Below are 21,030 nucleotides of genomic sequence, written 5' to 3'. Positions count from 1 at the left end.
CATGTTTGTTTTCACCCGAAAGGCCAGAGATCGATCCCGTTTCATAACTTTAACTAATTTAAAAATTTTTGTTGGCTTGATTCAATAAGCTCACTTAATTTTTGTTTTCTTATTTTAGCTTCCCGATAGAATTCTGAAATAAATTATATGAATAAAATCTTCGATTGCGTTAAAGCTTACCTTCAGACAGACTTCATTGCTTCTTCAACTTTTTTTTTTGCCTAAATGTACTTTCTAAGCGTGCCTCAGTAGAATGTTAAAAGTTTCGTACAAAAGTTGTTCCCTTTTTTGTCGTTGTCTCACCGAAACCGAGAGTGCGAGAGAAAGGGAAAACTTTTCTACAAATTTGAAATATTAGCCCGTAGGCGTTCGACACTTTGCTTTTTTGGCACACACAAAAAATAAACGAAAGTATAAAATTTGTTATATTTTCTTATCGAGACAAAAATTTACCTAATCCTAATCACATTCACGTTTCCTTCCTATGCCACGCCACAAAGATATTCCAAAAACTAATCATTATGAATTGTTATGATCACCCGTTAGGAATTATTATCGCCATTCGAATCACCATTGAGCGAGGATTGAATTCATGAATTGTAATCTTTCCTAGTTTTTAATGCAATGACGATCATCATCATCATCATCCACATAAAATCTTATCTTAATTGTTGTTTTTTGTTTAAAATAACGTGCTTTCGAAAGCTGAACAAGAAATTTATCGATGTGAAACTTTTGAACTCGACGAAGGTAACAAAGTGCCATCAGCAATAAATTCACTTCGCACCGTTTCTTTTGTGTGAAAACGACTCAGCATGTTTTTTGGCGAAGGATGCAGACTAAAGGTTAATGTCTTTGTGGGCACATGTTGAATCTTCTTACGTTTTATTAAAATGCAAAAAATGTTCGCAATAAGTTCATTACCGAAATTATTCAAACCGAAATTGAATATTTTGCCAATATTGTGACTTTTAAAATTGTAATCCATAATTTTATGAAATCCATAAAGCAGCTTATGTCCATTTTTATGCAAAAAAAAAATCTCTTCCTTCACACATTTTTTCGCCAGATTAAACGTACCAGCTGCATGACTTACCGAAACGAAATCCCTGACATTCGTTTAAACTTGAATTACGATTAAAAAAGATTCATTTGAAATTTTTACGAATTATTACAGGGTCAATTTTCGTTTATTATTCGTTTAAAACTTTTAATTCCTGCTCGCTTACGAGGTAATTCGTCTCGAATGGACCATCACAGAGCTTAAGCTGGTCATCTGTTTCGCCAATGATGAATACCGTATTGTCTGAAATTTCGTTCTGAAGACAAATTTCTATCACGGGCATCAATTCTGGATGCGGATATTCAATGACAATGATAATTTTTGGTGTTCTTTCTTTCTTTACCATACATTGGGCGAGTGCGAGTTGTTGTCTTCGGTATCTAGGTAATTTATTGATGGGTTCGTGCAGGACTAGAGGGAGTTTGGAGACATATTCCCACATTCTGACCTTTCGTAAGGCACCTTGAACGTACGAATTGTTCACGTAAAGTTGATCTGGATCAAGTATTTGACTGAAAATTGTTGAATTTTGAGTGAAAAATATTTTTAGAGAGTTTTAAGTATCTTACCTGATAGTAACTCCATCCATTTTTGGATCATAAGGCACAAAACCAAAAAGCAACGATGGCGTACTAATATATTCCGCAAACGAATTATCATTCAATTTCAAGCTGCCCGAAGTTTGTGTGATAATTTTAGACAAAAATGACGTAAATAAATTTGATCCGACGCCACAAATGCCAACTTTGGCTCCTGGCTCTGCTTCCAGCAAGGGCATGTCAAAAAGTTGTCGTACGGCGATTTTGAATCGTAAGTCGTTGGCTTCTACCGAAACACCTCGATATAAAATCAGAGGTTTTTTGTGACCTTTAGTTTCATGCGACACAGATTCGATTCGATCGAGATCTTCAAACATTTTGCGATCTTTTTCCACGTAACGTTGGACATTGAGAATGGCGTCGAGAAATTTGTCACTGTAATAGGAGTAGCTAAAAAGTCCGAACAATCCAAGGGCTTGATGGAAAATCATGTCCTTTGAAGGGGGAGTGACAATCATTATGATGCAAGAAATCATAAAATGGATCCACAAGAGGATTTGGTTAAGAAAACGTGTGTGATAAACCAAAGATTTTTGCAGGAAAATTGATGTTGAGTTGTCTTCGATGTGAAAAAGGAGTCTATAAAAGATAATTTTGAGTTAAAAATTTTTTCGGAATTAAGGCCGCTCCAAATGAAAATCAAAAAAATAAATTTTAAAAAATAAAATGGGGGGTTTTTAAATACTATTTTTTAACAAAATGACAAAACTTTAACAATTTTTGAGCGTTAAATAATATTTTTAATGTTTTTAAACTTTTTACTATAAGATTTGCTAATTTAAAATAAATTTTAGAATGTTTCATATTAAAAATTAAAGAAAAATAAAATTCATAAAAAATATCTAACTGTCAAAAAATTTTAAAAAATTATTTCAGTAACTATTTCAGAAATGAAATTTTATGTTAAAATATGATTTTAAAAATATGATAACTAAAATCAGTAAAAAATTGAAAACAATTTTAAAATTTTTTTTGAAAATTTCTTGAAAAACTATGAAAGTTTTTTTTGATGAAATTTTTAACTTTTTTTTTATTTTGCCCCATTTGATTTTTGACTTCTAAAATGGAGCATCGGACTTTATTATTGATTTTCATTTGGAGCGGCCTAATTGAGTCTCATTTGGAGCATTGGAACTTTACTTACTTTTGAAACAAATTCGGATAATGTTCGGTATTCAAAGTTTGAATAACTCCACGTCCTCGTATTAGATTATTTCCTATTTGAAATACTTTTTCCATCGTTTCCAACTCACATCGTGCATAATATCCCACAGATTTTCTACAAAAAAAAACTTTTTCATCAAAATTTCTAAGAAAATCAACCAAAATTCTCACCTGAACTTCAAACAAAGTCCAACCATCGCAATAAAATGCACAGCAAACGCAATACTCGTCCAATAATTTGCCATTCCAAGCATCACCATCGCAAACGTCATCCCAATATGTCCCGTCATCTGACTCACAAACACCGCTGTCTCATCCAGCAAATTCGTCCCCATGAACATGCACGTAATGTCACTCAAGTGCGTCGTTTGCAAAAAATTCACCGAAGTCCTCAGCAACTTTTCCACTAACGGTATTTGATGTTCGCGCGCTTTTATCTCACACGCGGTCGCATAAAAGATTTTCGTCAAAATATCCAAAAGAATCGACGCAAAGACAATCGCGATGCAAACGTAAGCCAACCAGGGATCTTTGTAGTCGTGGTACTCAATAAACCCAAAAGGCAAGACAAAATAACCAAAACTGCTGACCGCGAGGAACAAATAGAGGAACAGGATGCGCCAATAGGACATTGGTGAGTATTTAGGCGAATAAATGATTGGATCAATAGTCGAATCACGTCTCCATCGTTTTTTGATCTCCAATCCGTCAAGTCGAGCACCTTCGAAATGTTCTTGAAACCCGTTCGCTTGTTCCAAAGTCATCTCAGTATGAAGCATCTCGTAGTTTTCGGGCATTTCAATGAAACTTTCGTACGTTCCATTAGTCGAGGTGTCCACCGAAACTTTTCCATTGTCGATAAAATGGATGTACTGACAAACCTGCAGGAAATCCAAGTAACTCGAGATAAGAATCACCGTTTTTTCCTGAATTTGCAACTTAAAAAGGACATTTGTGACGATTTTAACAAGTCCCGGCGTTTTTCGGACATTCCTAAATGGCTCATCGAACACAAATCCATGAGCATTGCTGTACAAAGCTCGTGCCAAAATGACTCTCTGTACTTGTTGCGGCGACAAATCCATCGCCATGATGTCCAAGTCTTCAGCTCCAACGGTTGTCAAAACGTCAACGTTCAATTTTGTCTCGATTATTGCATTTAAAAATTTTTGACTGTCAAATTCGGCGCCCATTACGATATTTTCCTTCAAACTTCCATTCAACAAAAAAGGCTCCGTCGGATAATATTCCATCAGTCCACGTAATCGCAGTTCGCCATGTTTATTAATCGTTTGTCCAAGAATCGAATACGCGAACATAGTTTTGCCGGATTTAGTGGGTCCTGTTACTCCCACAATTTGTCCCTTTCTGACGTGAAATTCAGGAACTTGTAGACCTTGATAAGCTTCTTGTTGAATAATTTTAAAGTCATCTTTTTGGGGCCACATAAAAAGCGCATTTTCGATGAGAACGAAGAGATCGCGATCTTTTGGCCTTGAAATGGATTGACTGCAAGCTTCAAGCGTAAATGCTTCTTTTACTTTTTCCAAGCAGCCACAAGCGTCGAAAATCGCTTGAATGCCCTCCGAAAATTGAATTACGTAAATTTTCACGAGATACGCAAACAAAATTATCAAAACGAGCACTTCGACGATATGTGTCTCGATCATGAAATCGCACCAATTGAGATACAATCCGCCCAAAATCATCGCACTGGTCACGTGACCCGAAATTCGAGGCGTATAGATCTCACTCCACGTCAGGATTCGACATTGACGATGAAGGGCGTCCTCGAATTTGGTCTTAATAAATTTATCGAAGCCCAAAAGCTTTACATTACGAAAGTTTGAGAGTAATTCCTCGACAATTGTGAGTTTTTCGGCGTTTACACTCTCAGCTCGCAAATTGTACTGCGTCGAAATCTTCGCCATGAACGTCAAAATGATAAAAAGCGGGAAAATTACGATCAACGGCCATATTCCGGGAAATCCAAGCAGGAAAATGGAAGCCACAGAAGCAATTATGACACCAATTAGGATTCCAACTATTAAAGTTCCTTGTTCCAGTAAGTTGAAAATGTATTCGCCATCTTCCGCGGTAAAGGTCATAATTTGGTGCACGGCAATGTCGTTGCTCAGACGCGTTTTGAGCGATTGTTTGAACATAGCGGCGAGAATGGCGGTGCGAAGACGATTTGCGGTGCGTAAGTTGAAGGAGGTCGTCATGAATTTGAAGAAAAATGCCAGCGGAAGGGACAATCCGAAGCCGAGAACAGCGTAAATGAGGAGATATTCCTTTGGCATCGTCAGTAATTCGGCATCGTCGTCTTTTGGGACTTCCTGACTTTCGGAAAGGAGATCTTCTTGGAGCTCTAGGAACGGATAGTCATGAATGGCGTCGAAAAATAATTTCAAACAAATGGTCTGGAAATGAAAAAATATTTTTTTTAGCAGTTTTAGAGAATTTTCAAAAAAAAATCTAATTTTTAAGCAAATTTAAGAGAATTTTCATTAAAAAAATCTAATTTTTTTTGAGCAAATTTTCATTATTATTTTATTAGAAATTTTCAAAAAATTAGTTTTTAAGCAAATTTTTATGAAAATTTTCTAAAAATTTAATTTTTTTTCTATTAGAAACTCTCTCAAAAATTAGTTTTTGAGCAAATTTTTAGTAAGAATTCTCAAGTTCTTGTAGAAAATCTTCTGAAAATGCTCAAAAACTAATTTTTTTCTTAAATTTTTCGAAAATTTGTGCTAAAAAAATTACTTACCGGTCCCAAAATCTCAAAAATCACCGCTAATACGTGAAAAATCATCGCAATAATCACTCGCGTCGAACAAAACTGAAACGCCACCTTCAACATTGAGCACTTTTCACTTCCATATCCCTGATAATTATCCTTAAACTTTCCCAGCAACCGTTTGGCATTCAATTCCGCGCCATCAGCAACGGCAGCATGCGGAACACAACTTTCTTCCCCCTCAATTTCGGGTTTTATGAATTTTCTGGCCCAGAAAAATGAGGTATTTGAACAACATCCAATGCCATCAACTGGAATTTGATCCGCTGGCGTATCCTTGAGTCTGATGGGAAGCGTTGTTGCTGCTGCATTCTTGTAACGCGACCATCGACTGCGCTTGATGTAAACCGAGCTTTGACGTTTGCGGAAACTTGACCTTGAAGGAGATTTTACTGAGGAAAAAAATTTTTTAAATTTTTTATTTTAAGTTTTTTATTGAAATTTACTTACTTGGCGTTGAAAGAGTTGTCGAACCGGCATACGGTGATTTTTGTTGCAGCAACAACGACGACGAAGCATTAAGTTCGTCGTTTGTACTGAAAAAAAGTGACAAAAAATTTATTAGATAAGGAATTTCTTGCGAAAGGGACACACCTTTGATACTCTTTTAAAGGAATTCCTTCCATTTTTTTCACTTTTTTTTAACAACTTTGAGCTTTTTTATTATTTTTTGTCAGTAACTCAAATAAAAGTCATTTTTTACATAATGTCACTACTTTACGATAAATTCTACAGATATCGAGCTTATCTCTCTTTATATTTTTGAAAAATTAATTAATGTTTTTTCATCATTTGATGTCACTTTTATCTATTTTAAAGTATTTTTATTCATTAAAAATATTTTTTTCATCAATTTTAAACAGTTTTTTTTAAGTTTTTTCTTTAAAATTAAAAAAATTTCATATTTTTCTGAAAAAAATATTTTTTTTTAATAAAAAATCAATGAAAACGCGACTTAACTCAGTTAAAACACCGTAACGACTGCGTCTTATCTTTCGTAAATAATGTATTTTGCATGATAGGCTTTCCTTATCTTGATTCTGATAACGAACGAGTGAAGTCACTCATTGTTATTGTGCAATATTTAACGAAAATTTGAATTTACTGGAAGTTAAAAGTCGTCAAAGTTAGATAAAAGCATTTGTGCTCACTCGAGTATTGATTTCAAAACTCAAATAATATGCAAAATTGCATTCATACCCCCGAAGGCATTGGAAAAAGTGTCGATAGAAATAAATCCATTCAATTTCGAAATAATAAGATTTTCGTTCTATCATGATTTATTCAAAAATTCCTCTTCATCGATGATTGAAAATTTATTTGCAACGAACAAACGAAAGGGAAAGCGCCAAAGGGCTTCCAACAAAATTTTTGGACGTCCTTTTTGCAGAATTGAAAAGTTTTGTCTGGCAACCACCACTAAAATTCTTCTGGGGTCTCTTGTGATTCGTTTTTGCATGAAACAGATATTTATCATATGCAAAAAAAAAACAACAACAAAATATAATCAACTTGAAGCACGTATCATTTGTCGCCCGTTGTCATATCGTAACATCAAATAATAATACAACAAATAAGTATTTCATGTGCCCCAAAAGACTCATTCGACGTAAATGTCTGTGGCGTATAGAGCGGCGTGTGGCAATGATAAAAAAAAAGTTTATTTTGTGTGCGGTGATGATGATCTTTATCCGTATTCGAATGTCCCAGAGCGACACAAACTTTATGAGTTTTTGTTTAGCTTTGTCGGTTTTGTTGTTGTCTTGGCGTCTTATTCTTTGTTTAGTTGTACATGGGAAGACTGGATTTTTGATACGCACACATTAAAAATGCGCCAAAAATACGTAAAGTACGATGAACGTTGATTGTATTATTGCTTTACTTTATTCTCCAAAGAGTTTTTATGTAGTTACATATTTATTAGATGGTGCGAAACAAATTGTTCTATCGTAAAATTACTAAGGAAACTTACGTGATGTAGGCAAAAAATTAACATTTTGAACGATTTTTGTAGAATTTCGAAAAATTAAATTAAATTAATTAATTAGGTATAAATAAATTAATTAATTTAAATTTAAAAAATAATAATTTTAATAAATAAATAAAATTTAAAGGGGCAAAATAAAAAAACCTAAATAAAAATTTTATCAATAAATTTTTCCAATTTTTTTCAAAAAAATTTTAAAATTTAAATTAATTATTTTTGAAAATTTTCTTCTTCAAAAAAATATTTTTTCAAAATTTTTTGACACTTATATTTTGGAAATATTTTTATCTAAATTTTTAACTTGAAATATTCTAAGAATAATTTTAAATTTTAAAATCTCAATATTTTTAAAATAAAAATAAATATTTAAATTTTGTCATTTTGTAAAAATTATTTTTTTTTTTTTTAAAGTTTTTAAATTTTCATTTAAAAAAAAATTTAAATCTATAAAAAAATTTATATTTTAAAATTTCTTAAAAATTAATTATTTTAAGATTAAAATATTTCATTTATTTCATTTTTTTTATTTATTTAATTTTAAAAATTAAATATAATAAATTAAAATCAAATAAATGAATAATTTTTTTAATACATATTTTGCTAAAAAAAAGTGTTTTTCATGAATTTTTCAAAAATTTTATATTAAATAAAAAAATGTTTTCAATATTTTTTTTCTAAAAATTAAAATGACCTAATATGAATTAAAAAATAAATTAAAAAAATCTTTTAACTTGTAAAAAAACAGATTTAAAATTTTTGTTACAATTCCGTATTTTTCCATCGAAATTCCCCATCATGCAGCAAAATATGTAATACCAGTTTAACAAAAGTCGACGCACTTTCTTTTTCACTTCATCAGAAACGTAACTAAGTAAGTGTGTAGTAAACATAAAAAATACGCACTTACCTGGCAATAACATTCTATTAAATATACGATACCCTTCTGCTCTTCGTTTCGAGTAAGTGTCGTCATTGCCTTCGACGATGGTTTAACTTTTGTCGCGCGAATACCAACGCACATGAAGAAAAAACAACAAAAGTGCGAATGAAGAAGTAAATAATGGCAATAATAATATTCATAAATTCTGTTCACGTCTAAATACTAACGACCTCTATATTACATCACATAAATATTTCTCGTGTAGTTGCAGCATTGTCACTTACTTTGCCTGCCATACCAACAGCAACAATAAATCCGGACCGACAAGTATGCGAAACTATTCTTAGTTTTATGTTTTTTTTTCTCTTTTTTCGTATTTGGAGAGAAAGCGTTGATTTATTTTTTTTTTTGCAAGAACTTCCTGCATCACAAAATGTGTCGTTTGGATCTAAGCAAAATAAAAAAAATGGTTCACGATCAACTTTTCAAGGCTAAAAATATAAAATTTATAGATTTTTGCTGGGAATTGACAAAAGCAATGCAAAAAATTTTTAACACATGAAGCAAAAAAATTGTCTATAATAAACCAGAAAACAGATGTTAACAAATTTGAATACATAAATCTTGGCAACTTTGGAAAATGTTGCAAACTCGTTCGTTCGTTGCTGGAGATAATAAGCACAGTTTTTCGCACAAAACGTGCATAAGATGCATTGTTGCACTTAATCATCATCTAGAATGTTCCTCTCCGACGAAGAAGTAAAGAAAACATTTTTATGTTCTTTTTTTTTGTGTTGCTACGAAAAAATGTATTTTTTGCGTTTCCGCTTTACTTTTTTGAACATTAACTATGATTTATTTCAATTGGTTAACGCCTAGTTAGGAGTAAATGATGTTTCATAACGACCATAAAATTGCTCATCTATGAAAAGTGCAGTTTTTTTGGCGCAAGACGGGATCCTGGTGAGGAGTGCGACCATAATTGCGGCAATATTCCTTGGCATTGTGCTGAGATTCAAAGACAATTAAATTCAAATTTTATTTTTTTCATGGCAAAAAAATATTTTTAAATTTAATTTTGTTCAAAAAATTTTATTAAATTACAAAAGATGAAAGAAAATTAAAATCAAGAATTTTTCTATGTAACCTGACATGAAGTCAAGTAATGAGCTGTAAAACGGCTTCCTCCCCCTAAAATTCTTTAAAATTTCTACATCACTTTTCATTACACCTACTCGTAACAGTAAAAAAAAACAACATAATAAATCACTTTTTATTCTAGGAACACTCTCGAGTCCCGAAAAAAAACACGCCATTAGTAAAATCTGTACAGACATTTTTCATAAAAAACTCATTTCTTCTCTCTCATATCGCGAGCAGAAAATATTTACATATTTATAATTATTATTTACTCACATACTCGAAGTACGAAGTAAGTTGCGTTGGTACAAGTTGCGATTATGAAAAATTTTAATAATTATTGGAGCGCGTAGACAAGTTATTAATCATTATCGATTTTTATTTTTGCATTGCGTTTTTTTTCTCTTCCGCATGGCGTGAAATTCTTTTCACGCGTAGGAAAAATAAACTTGAACGGAGCATCGTGATTTTGTTGGTTCATTGAAATTATTCGAGCGCTTTTTTAAAATTCTTGTTTATTATATTTTTGATTTTTAAAAATATTTTTTTTTTTAATTTTTACATTAAAAAAATTTTTTAAAAAAATTTTTACATAAAAAAAAAATTTTTTTTTAGAAATTTTAGTTTGATTTTTTTTTAAATATTTATTTTTAGAAAGTTTTTATAGGTATTAATTTTTTTTAAAACAATTTTTATATAAATTTTGATCGTTGAAATTTTAATTTGATTTTTTTTAAATATTTAATTTCAAGATTTTTTAATTCATATTTTAAAGAAAAATTTTTTTTTTTTGTAAAAAAACAAATTAATTTTTAATTCATATGTTAAAAGGAAAAAGTAATTATTTAATTTAAATTTAATTAAAATTATTTTTTAATTAAATTTTATTTTTAATTTTTATTATTAATTAAAATATTTCAATTTTCTTAATTTATATTTTTTCAAATTTTTAAAGCTTTAAGCTTTTTTCTATTAAAAAATATTTTCAATTTTTTAAATTTATTTTTTTTATCATTTTAAATTAAATTTAATAAACAGACAGACATTAAATAAAAATACCCTCCAAAATTAATTTTTAAATAATCCTAAAAAAGCAGTCTAACACTGTTTGTTTGTGTGTGAGAAAATTTTCATAATACATTTAGACAGGTAATATTTCCTGTAAAGTGTAACAATATTCTTTTTCCATACATTTGCTCGTCTGTAGCTAAGGCTATGTCGCGTCGTCGTCATAAAATATATAAATGGTATGCATAATTGAGTGTAATTTAACATAATTTATTACATGAAGGAGAAAAAATTTCCTTAATTAAATTCTTTAGTCATAAATTACATTCACTCTCTCTCTCTTTTTCTGTCTGTCTTTCTTTGGTTTCTTTTCTCCAAACTAATAAATGTCTCAAATGCACGTGTTTTTAGTCATGTCTTACAAATCTTTACACCTTTCCTTTTTTTTTTGCCTTGGTGCAGTTTTTTGTCATTAGGCGACATTGCAGACGACACGTTGATGAAAGGAAGGCCAAGGTACAATTTTTCAACCTTTTATTGTTGCTTGTGAAATTTTCTCTTTGCCAAGGAAAACAAGCAGCCGTCACAAGATAAATGCAGAACTGCAGAAGGAGCATTTTATTTGTTTGTTAGAATAACACAATTTACTTGGATATTCGTCATTTGTTCGTTGCTCGAGTTTTCTTGCACATTTCTTGCCCTTCCAGAAAAGTTTTCAATCGTAAACAATTGCATTGAAGATGTTTTTTTCTTCCAACAGGATATTTTTGTTATTTATCTAATGTACAAACATCTTCATTTCGGATGACCAACCAAGCAAGATAATAACGATTTTGTGTGTTTACACGAATGTACAGTGAGATATCCTCGCACATCTATTAAATGTTTACACTTTAACACACCGAGACTGCTGTTATTATTACTCTTTACTCGACTCGTATGACCGTCATTTGTCTCTAGAATATGTGAAAAATTGGTGTTTCGCTCAAAATATCAAAATAGCGAAACACTAAAAAAACATAATGTTTTGATATTCAAAGTTTTTTTTTCGTTTGAAATAATAAAAAAAATGTTTTGAAATACAATAATTTAAACTAAAACAAAGCTAAAAAAAAATTAAAAAATTTGTATGAAAAATTATTTTCAAAATTTTTCATAAAATTTAAAAAATAAATTTGGTAACAAAAACAATATTGAAGATTTTTCAAAAAAAATTTATCAAGTTTAGCATCTTCAAGCATAATTTATTAAAAATCCGAGGATACAAATATCTAAAAAAAAATTTTAACAAAATGTGTTTGATAAAAAAATTTGTTAAATTTTTGTTAAAAAAATTTAAAAAAAAAAAACTTGTAGCTAAAAAAAATTTTTTAATTTAAAAAAAGTTCATTTTTAGAGATTTAATTAAATTTTTTATTAAAATAATTTTGTATCTTTTATCTTACTTTTATTTGAAAAGAAAAAAAATAATTCTTTGGAAAATTTGCAGTCAAATTTTTGATAAAATCTCAAAAAAAAAATATTAAATTACAAAAAAAAAAAAAATTTACTCCAAAAATGTTTGTAAAAAATAACGAAAAAAATAATTTTTATCAAATTTTCGATTAAAAAAATAATTTTTAAATTTCAAAACATTAATTTTTTACAGTAAACGCAAGACTTTGAAGAAAACACAAAAAAAAAAATAACAACATAAGGGGTTGAACGTTGAAGAAAATTGCATCTGATGCAATTTAAAATGAATGTAGAGAACTCATGTGAGGGAATGCTGAAGAGGGACGCCAGATGTGAACAACGTCTTTGCTGTTTTTGTATCGTAGCTCTCAAGATAAACAAACAAAACCGACCAACAAATACATAAAATATAATAAGGACGTCGTTTTCAACCTGATCTCATCTTCTTACACCCAACAACATTGTTTGGTATAATCATTAATTCTCATGTTTGTGCTGGACTTGTGAAGGAGACAAGAAGATTCTTTAAATAAACAAGAGTTTTTCTTAAATCCGAGATGAGATGTGGTGAGGTGAGACTTACATAGCATTTCTCGGATATTTGTTTTTGCAATAACAACAAGAAGAGCTCGAAGAGCTTGTAAAATAATTATAACATCTGCAACGATTGTGTCTCGAAGATATTATTATTATCATAAAATTGGAGCATGTTGTGCGTAGGAGATTTACTTACTTATTCATTCATAGTTGCCTGGCATAAATTGCAACAAAAGTGATAATCCATTCGGTAACAAGATAAATCGTGATCCGATAGAAGTGGGTGACCATTTATTGTTATTTAAGATATGAATAAATTCTGGGCATTTTCTTAAAGCTCAAAATATTCTTCATTGCAAGCACAAAAATATTTCAAACAAGGTTCCGACAAAAATGCGTGGTTTTAGAATAATAATAAATAAATTTCTTACCTTGGATTTCGCATTCCAGTAAATATCACAAAATAGCAAGAAAGCCGGTACTTATCTCTCTATCTTCCGTAATTTGTTTTGTAAATTCGTGTGCAACACAAATTATGTTAACGATGATTTACATTCTTTGTGTGCCATGTGACATGGACGACAATGATAAATTGTCCATGTTTGTTAATTTGTAGTTTAAATTTAATGCTTTTGTAACAGCAGTTAGAACAGAAATTCGCATCTTGAACTTTTGCTTAATTTTTTCTGTATAATTTTTTTCTGAAAGTAAACGAGATAAAACTTAATCAAAAAGGAGGAAAAGATATCAAAATTTAGATATTTAAAATTAAAAAAATTATAAAAAAATATTAAATATTTAAAAAAATAAAATATTTAAAATGATTAAATTTTTCATTAAGAATTTTTAACTTTTTTGAGAAAATTTTTTAAAAAATGTTTTAATTTAATTTTTGTTCTCTTTTTTTCTCGGGATCCAAATTTATTTACCAAAATTTGTTTATTGCTTATCTAAAAAATTATTTAAAAGATTTAAATAAAATTAAAATTAAAAAAAATTAAATAAATTAATTAAATTAAATTAAAAATTATAAAAAGGCAATTTTAAGTTATTTTAAATTAAAACAAAATTAAAAAATAAAAATTCATAAATAAAAATATAAAGTGAAAAAAAAATAATTTAAAAAAATTAAAGTTTTTTTTTTCTGTCTATCTACAAAGTAATTTAATTTAAATGAATTAATATAGACAATTAAATTCAATTTTTCTCAATTTTAATTATTTTTAAGTATCCCTAATTTTTATTTTTTTTTACATTTTTTATTTTACAAATTTTTAAGAAGGTTATTTATTAATTAAAAAATATAAATATTTCGACATAATTTAATTTTATGCAATTTTGTCCAAAAATGTTTAAAAAATTAAAATAAAATTGATTTATTAATGGCACTTATTTTTCGCATAAACACTTCCTGAATTACGTAAATTTCTTGATTTTTTAACGGCAAATTTACCTCTAAACTACTTAATTTTAACCACTTACATACCCCATAAAATATTCCAATTAAAATTTTCCTCCAATTACTTTTTTATAGACATTTATATTAAGAAAAAAAAAAGGTAAAATTACTTTATTTTTATCTTGCTTGCTAGACCGAGAGCGGGAAGAAGCATCGTCATCACAATAAAATCAAAAACACATCATAATAACGACGATAATGGACCGCAAGCAAAATTGCATAATAATTATTATCAACAAAACGGCATAATTTTAACACACAAAACAACAGCCGTGCGCGGATGGAGAGTCTTTAGTTTATTTATTATGATTATGTGAAGTAACGCTACAAAGCGTAATAATCGTGTGTTGATAGTAATATAATAATGGAACAACATTTAAAATTTATGAGACTGTTTTTATGATCGATTATTAAGTTCCTTCGTATAATTTTCTGTATCTACAAGATTTATGTTTATTTTTTACGCTCATCATAATAAATATGCAAACCAACATGAGGTTTTGTGAAAAGCGGTGGCGTTTTTTTTTCTTTGTGTCTCTAAAACTAAACTTTGTTTCTTTTTTTGTTTCGTTTCAGGTGTTATTGTGGCACATAAACACGACGAGATTTAAAGGTGAGTGTTACACAAAAGTTTTCTGTCACATTTGTCAAAATTATGAAAATTATCGTTTTACTACCATGTAATAATAAAGTTGATTGTTTGTATAGCAGTCGCGTCGTCGTAAGATAATTGCTTCACCTCATTCGCTTATTCTTGCTAACACCTCATTTTCAACACACACAGAAGTTGTTGTTTCTCGTCTCTTTCGGCTCGAGTTTGTATGGAAATTTTAATTAAATGAATACGTTGAAATAATTTAACACGTCGTCGCTCGTCGTGGCAGACACAAGGGAAAACTTTGTTGTAAGTGGATCTTTGTTTAATTTCATTACACATTTACAAAACACTTCATTTGTCTCGCATTCAGTGCAATTTTGCCGTTTTTAAAATCAAACTTTCGTCGTCGGTGGTGGTGCACAAAACACGTTTTGCAACCGAAATTCTTCTCGAGATATCTTTTTGTAAATATTCTGAAAATCTCCGAATGTCTATGCAAATATTAATTATAATTATTGTTGTTTACAATCAAAATATGTACAAAACAACAACAAGGAGAAGATTGTCTTTCGTTGGATTTCGTTACAATAACAACAACAACAACGACTCAGTTTTGATATATTTGTCTTCTTGTGCGAGTCACAGAAGTAATATGAGGATACAATTAAATTTCTGTATTATATCATTTGGAAAATTTAATAATAATTATAAACGTTGACAAATGAATTCTCGTCGTTTTCATGTTAAATTTGTATTATTTCATTAAAATTATATTAAAATGGATTGAAAATTTGAGATTTCTGTTTGTCTTTGAAGTCGTACAAACAGATAAACAACAAAGAAATTAATAAAAGAAAATACGAGATATTTTGATATAATTTAATTGTTTTTGTATTTATTAAGTTATTTTCATATCTAAGATCAGTTATTTTTATTGATGGATTTTAACCTTCCGTCTCCATTTTTAATCAATTAAATTATAGTTTAATGCGACTTTTTTTGGTCCTTTTTGGGTAACTTTTATTTTTTTTTAAAATAAGATAAAAACAAGCAAAAATTATATTTTGACCATTTTTTGAAACCTTTTTTTTGTCAAATTTCAGGGCTTATTTTTTTATTTAGTTTTTGTTTGTTGTCCAATCTCAATCTTTGGGATCAAATAATGATAAGAACTATTTCGGAAGTTTTTTGATTTAACCCAAATGTTAACTAATTAATATTTTATTTTATTATGGTGTACCAAACCTTCGGACAGTAATTAATTTATTTAATTTTATTGTTTTTTTTTATTCAACTTTTTATAAAAAAAAATTTGATAGGAAGATGATTTTTGTGTACTTATATTTTAATATAAAAAAAATAATAAATTAATTATTATTTAAATTAAATTAAATCAAATTAAATAAAATAAAAATAATTAATTAAATTATTAATTAAATTAATTAATTAATATACCTTAAATTAAAGATAAATTATTTTTTTTAAATTTAATTTGGAAAAATATTTTTTTTTAATATTTTACAAAGTAATAAAAAATTTAACAAAAAAAAAAAATTCTCACCTCACCTCACGTTTGTCCTTTAAATTATAAAAAAAAATTAAAAGTAAAATTATTCACCTGAAAATCACAAAATTTAAATTATTTTCCATCTTGGACATCGTTTGTCAACTTCCGGTGTAACCGCTTGTGTTTCCAAGTGAATTCAGGTGTAATATTAAAATATTTATTTTTTGTATTAAAAACGACATTCTGTAACGGATATTAAAATTTTGCTTTCTTTTTCTAAAGGGACACATTTTGGTTTTGCTCTGAAGTTTGAAATAAATTTCTGTAAATTGAAAAAATAAATATTTTTCTATTAAAATTAAAAATTACCTTTAAAATATGTTTGTGCTTTATTTTATTTGTAACAACATAAAATATTCAAAACCAAATAGAAAAATTTACGGAATTCTGGTTAGTGGTAAAGTTAACAGGTATCTACTGAATTCAATTGGCTTTCATAAATTCACTACAAAACATTTTCAAGTATCTTTTTAATTCATTAAAAAAATAATTTTTCAAACATTTCATAGATGAAGGGTTTTTATTTTCAACCCAAAACACTTTAAAATATTATTTTTTCCTGTTAATCCATTTATTTCACATTCACACTAAAAAACTTTTAAAAAAATATTATTATTCCCCAAGGTCTTTTTATCACGAAAAATATATACAAAAAAAAACTTGGACACGATAACCGACTCTTTTTTCTCCTTTTTTTTGCGATAACGACCCTAATAAACAGATTAAACGCAAAAAAAACTTGCCCTTCACTTAAGCTACAAATATTTTTGGTATTTAAAAAACCATCTCATTAGATTGCTCGAGGATATGGCATCCCTTTGTGTGTTATTCGGTGCTTTTTCCATTCCAGAAAATTAACAAAATTTGTCCCATGTTGGTGCGTAACGAGAATTTTTTTTTCATCTAACTACGTCTTCTTCTTTTGTGATGTGGCTTAATGTAATAAAAAGATATTAAATCTTGTTCGCACATAAAAAGGTATTTTTGGAGGAATTCAGGGGAAAGTAATTCATTAAATAAGGAAAAAAATACTGAATTAGGGCTTGCGAGACATTTTTCTGCATAAATTTTCGGGTAAATTCGTACAAAAGTACAAATCGGAAGTATTTATGTACACATCATAACTCAAAATAACGAGCATTATGTCATATTAAAATGATTACTGAACGCATTAAAAAATCCACATTTTCTGTGTGTATGTGAAGCACAAGAAAAAAAATGTTTCGTGAGTTGTCATCATCATCAGTGGAAAAAAAGGGATTCTTTTGAAAGAAAAGCAGCGCACACACAAAGCAATTTAATACATTTACATTAGCATACATGGGGACGGAACGAGCGACTGAGCCGAGCACAACAACTATAAAGAACGAAAAAAATTGAATAAAATTTGAAATACATTTGATGACATTCTTATTTTTATTATTATTACTTCATCCACGGTTGTGTTCGAGTCGAGTCGAGTTGTCGAGTGGTTACAAGGCAGTAAATGTAATAATATATGTAAAATAAACCATATCACCACTCATACAGTTTTTTTTCTTCTTCTTTTTTCAAACAAGAAGAATGGAAATTGCTTTTGAGCGGTGTGAGTGTAATAAAGAAAAAGACGAAAAAAAAATTATTTTATGGCAAAACTCAGGGTTGTCATTGCAAATGTATGAGAAAAATATGAAAATATGATGACAACATTATGTATGCGTCGCTCTTTTGTGACTCCCTTTTGCTCTGAGCGCGCTCTGTTTCTTTGTCTTGCGTTTATTTTATTTTTTTTTCATGTGTGGAAACTATCTAGCGAGCAATTCTAGACATTGTGGCTGCATTAATGACAAGCCATGCTTACAACTATATAAATAAGAGATTATATGTAAAACAGAATAGGACGATATAAAACAGCACTTTTCTGCTCTACTCGGTTTTAATTCCCGAATGAAATGGTTTTATTCTTATTTTTAGAATTTTATTATTCGTCATGTAAAATTTTTTAAACGGATTGTGGAAAATTATGTATTCAGGAAAAATTAGATAGAATCTTCATCAAAAAAAAAAAAATAATAAATAAATAAATAAATAAAAAAAATAAATAAATAAAATAAAAAAAACTAATTTAAAAAAATTTTAATCATTTAAAAATCAAAGTTAATATAATTTTAAAACAATTAATAAATTCAATAAAAATTTTGTTTTTTTTTAAATTTATAATTAATTTTTAAAAAAAAACATTTTTTGAATGTAAATATTTTTTTTTTGTTATTTTTCATATTTTTTTTAAATAAATAAAAACTTTAATTTGAAAAAAAAATTTTCAAAAATAAAAATTTAATTTAATGATTTTTAAAATTAAATATTTGATAAACTTAATAAATTTAATTTTTGATAAATATTTTAAATTATTTTATTATTTATTTTTTAATTAATTTAATTTTATAGTTTATTTATTTTATTAATTAATTTAAATAATAAATTAATTTATTTTATTCAATAATAAATTTTAAAATTAATTTCTTTATTTTTATTCTCGTTTTTAGTTCATTAATTTTTTGAGATTAAATATAAAAAAAATAATTTGTTTAAAAATTTTAAAAATATTATTTTAATATAAAAAAATATGTTTTGATATTTTGTTTATTTTTTTATTCCAAAATCAAATTCAAAATTAAATTCATAAACTGAAGTAATTTTCCAAGTCACACAATTCAACTTCAATTTGATTTATCAACAGCAATAATCATCAAGCCATGCACAAATTAAGTCATAAAAGCTCACCTGAATGCATGCACGAATTGCCAATTTGAAACAAACACTCCAGACATTTTCACTACGTGAGTGCGTTCGTACGTATGTGTGCGTTTATGTGGGAGTACATTACTAATGATCAAATAATTGGTGTAGTGTTTTGATATCTCACTCTCGAAATCTTAACAACTCGCTTTACATTTCAATTTTGTACAGAAAATCTGTAAAAATTAAGAAATATAAAAGTGAATGTCTAACTTTCAAAACATTTTTCATCTTTTTAAAAGCATGAAACTAATCATCAACAACTCTATCAAGAGGTTGTGCGAACGTGAGACAATCAAGGTGAGATTTCCATAAAAAAATAACAAAAAAGTATGTAAAATATCAAGAAAATCTACACAAACGATTGCTGTTGTTGTTATTATTTGAATTTGTAATAAAATGCATTCATTAAACATTTCTTGCATGTAATTTGCATTAAATTGCCTGCCTTTGCTTGTAATTATGATTATGATTAGTTTACCCTCGCTTTTCGCTTGATTTTTAACTCAATTTTGTAACAAAAGCTTTTATATACTCAATGTTAAGGGGTTCATTGTTATGGCTTTTGATATGATAAAGACTCGCAATAGAACACACGCAAAGCGAAAAATAAGGTGAATGGTTGAGTATTTGCCATTTAAAAGTCATGGAAACTTGCGAAGGAAGTTCAACAAGTTCGAAATTGGCGGAAAATTGACGGAAAACCCACAATTTCAAGCTTTTTTATTTGATTTTTACTGCATTACTAAAAAAATTTACTGAAAAAAATTATTTAAAACTTTTAAAATTTGCACTGGGATTAAATTACTTAAATGATTTACGACAAAAACTCGAAATATGTGAAAGATAGAAATTTTATAATGTACATTAGGACTTAAATCAGAAAATTACTCTGGGTCAAAAGTTAGAATTTTGCATAGGGCATATTAAATGATTTTAAGTCAAAATGTACACTGGGTTGAAAAATTTAAAACTAAATTTTTTCTTAAATTATAAATTTTGTAAGACACGAGAATCGAAAATTGTATTTACTGAATTATTAAAATGAATTTTGGAACAAAACTTTAAAAAAAATGTGCACTGGTCCAAAATTTTTAAATATGACTTGGGATGAGAATTAAAAATGTTCAAAGGGCATTTGAGAATATGCATTGGGAGAAAAAAAATTTACACCAAAAATTCAAAATTTGCATTGGGAATAACATGAAAATTGTAATTAGGAATGAAAATAGAATAAATTTGGAAACAAAAAATGTGCACTGGGCCTCTATTTTCATACATTTTCTTTGAACAAAGATGTAAAAAATTTTATTTGCACATGTCGTCTAATGCAATAACACGCTTGATGAAACAACTAAACGAAAAAATTCTTCTACTGAAAATTAAGCAAAAAAGGTACATTAGAAAATGAAAACGAATGATGAGAAAATGATGGACGAAAAATGTGTGTTTTAACGCAAAGCTGCGTGAGAGAATTACAGCTGTTGCTGCTCTCTTATTGCTGTATTTCCGTTCCCCAGTCATTATTAGTAATGCGACTTGATGGATTGATATTTTTTGGAGCGATTTAATTACGAGCCGACGTAATTTGCGAGTGAGATGAAGTGAATCCAATTAGAAGAATGTTGTTAGTTGTTAGGTCAAGTAGAAAATCATAATATAATAATGAACGGATTTTCGATACTTTTATGGGCATCTTGCTTTTCGCATGACTTTTTGGATGGATTTCATCAATGCTAAACTCACACGAAAAAAAAATAACATTTTTAATTAGAAACTTTTTGTTTGTGTCTGTAACAAATCAATTATTTCAGCAAAAACCTTGATGTCAAAGACAGACAACGAATGTTCCTTCCTTGCTTGGGCACGATTTCTAATTAACTTAATTATCGCTCAATTTGCTCAAAAAATGTTTATTTACAAAAATTTGACCATTTTTAGAGGTTAAAAGAGCTCATGTCTCGCCATTTTTTGATGAATTTATGAATGACTCAC

General features: G+C 28.4%; 1 protein-coding gene across 1 annotated transcript; it reads right to left on the bottom strand.

Moving 5' to 3' along the window:
- Positions 1-958: 958 nt before the first annotated feature.
- On the bottom strand, positions 959-6,367 carry LOC134827149 (uncharacterized). The gene is made up of 7 exons (XM_063839706.1): positions 6,221-6,367; positions 6,077-6,162; positions 5,597-6,018; positions 2,998-5,249; positions 2,807-2,941; positions 1,633-2,241; positions 959-1,575 (listed from the first exon to the last, which is right to left on the bottom strand). Exons 1-7 carry the CDS (start codon positions 6,250-6,252, stop codon positions 1,194-1,196), a joined length of 3,918 nt encoding a protein of 1,305 aa, XP_063695776.1. The 5' UTR covers positions 6,253-6,367; the 3' UTR covers positions 959-1,193.
- Positions 6,368-21,030: the final 14,663 nt, after the last annotated feature.

The sequence above is a fragment of the Culicoides brevitarsis genome, chromosome 1 (genome assembly GCF_036172545.1).
Source record: "Culicoides brevitarsis isolate CSIRO-B50_1 chromosome 1, AGI_CSIRO_Cbre_v1, whole genome shotgun sequence".
NCBI classification, from domain to species: Eukaryota; Metazoa; Arthropoda; class Insecta; order Diptera; family Ceratopogonidae; genus Culicoides; species Culicoides brevitarsis.
This window is presented reverse-complemented; position numbering and strand designations above follow the sequence as displayed.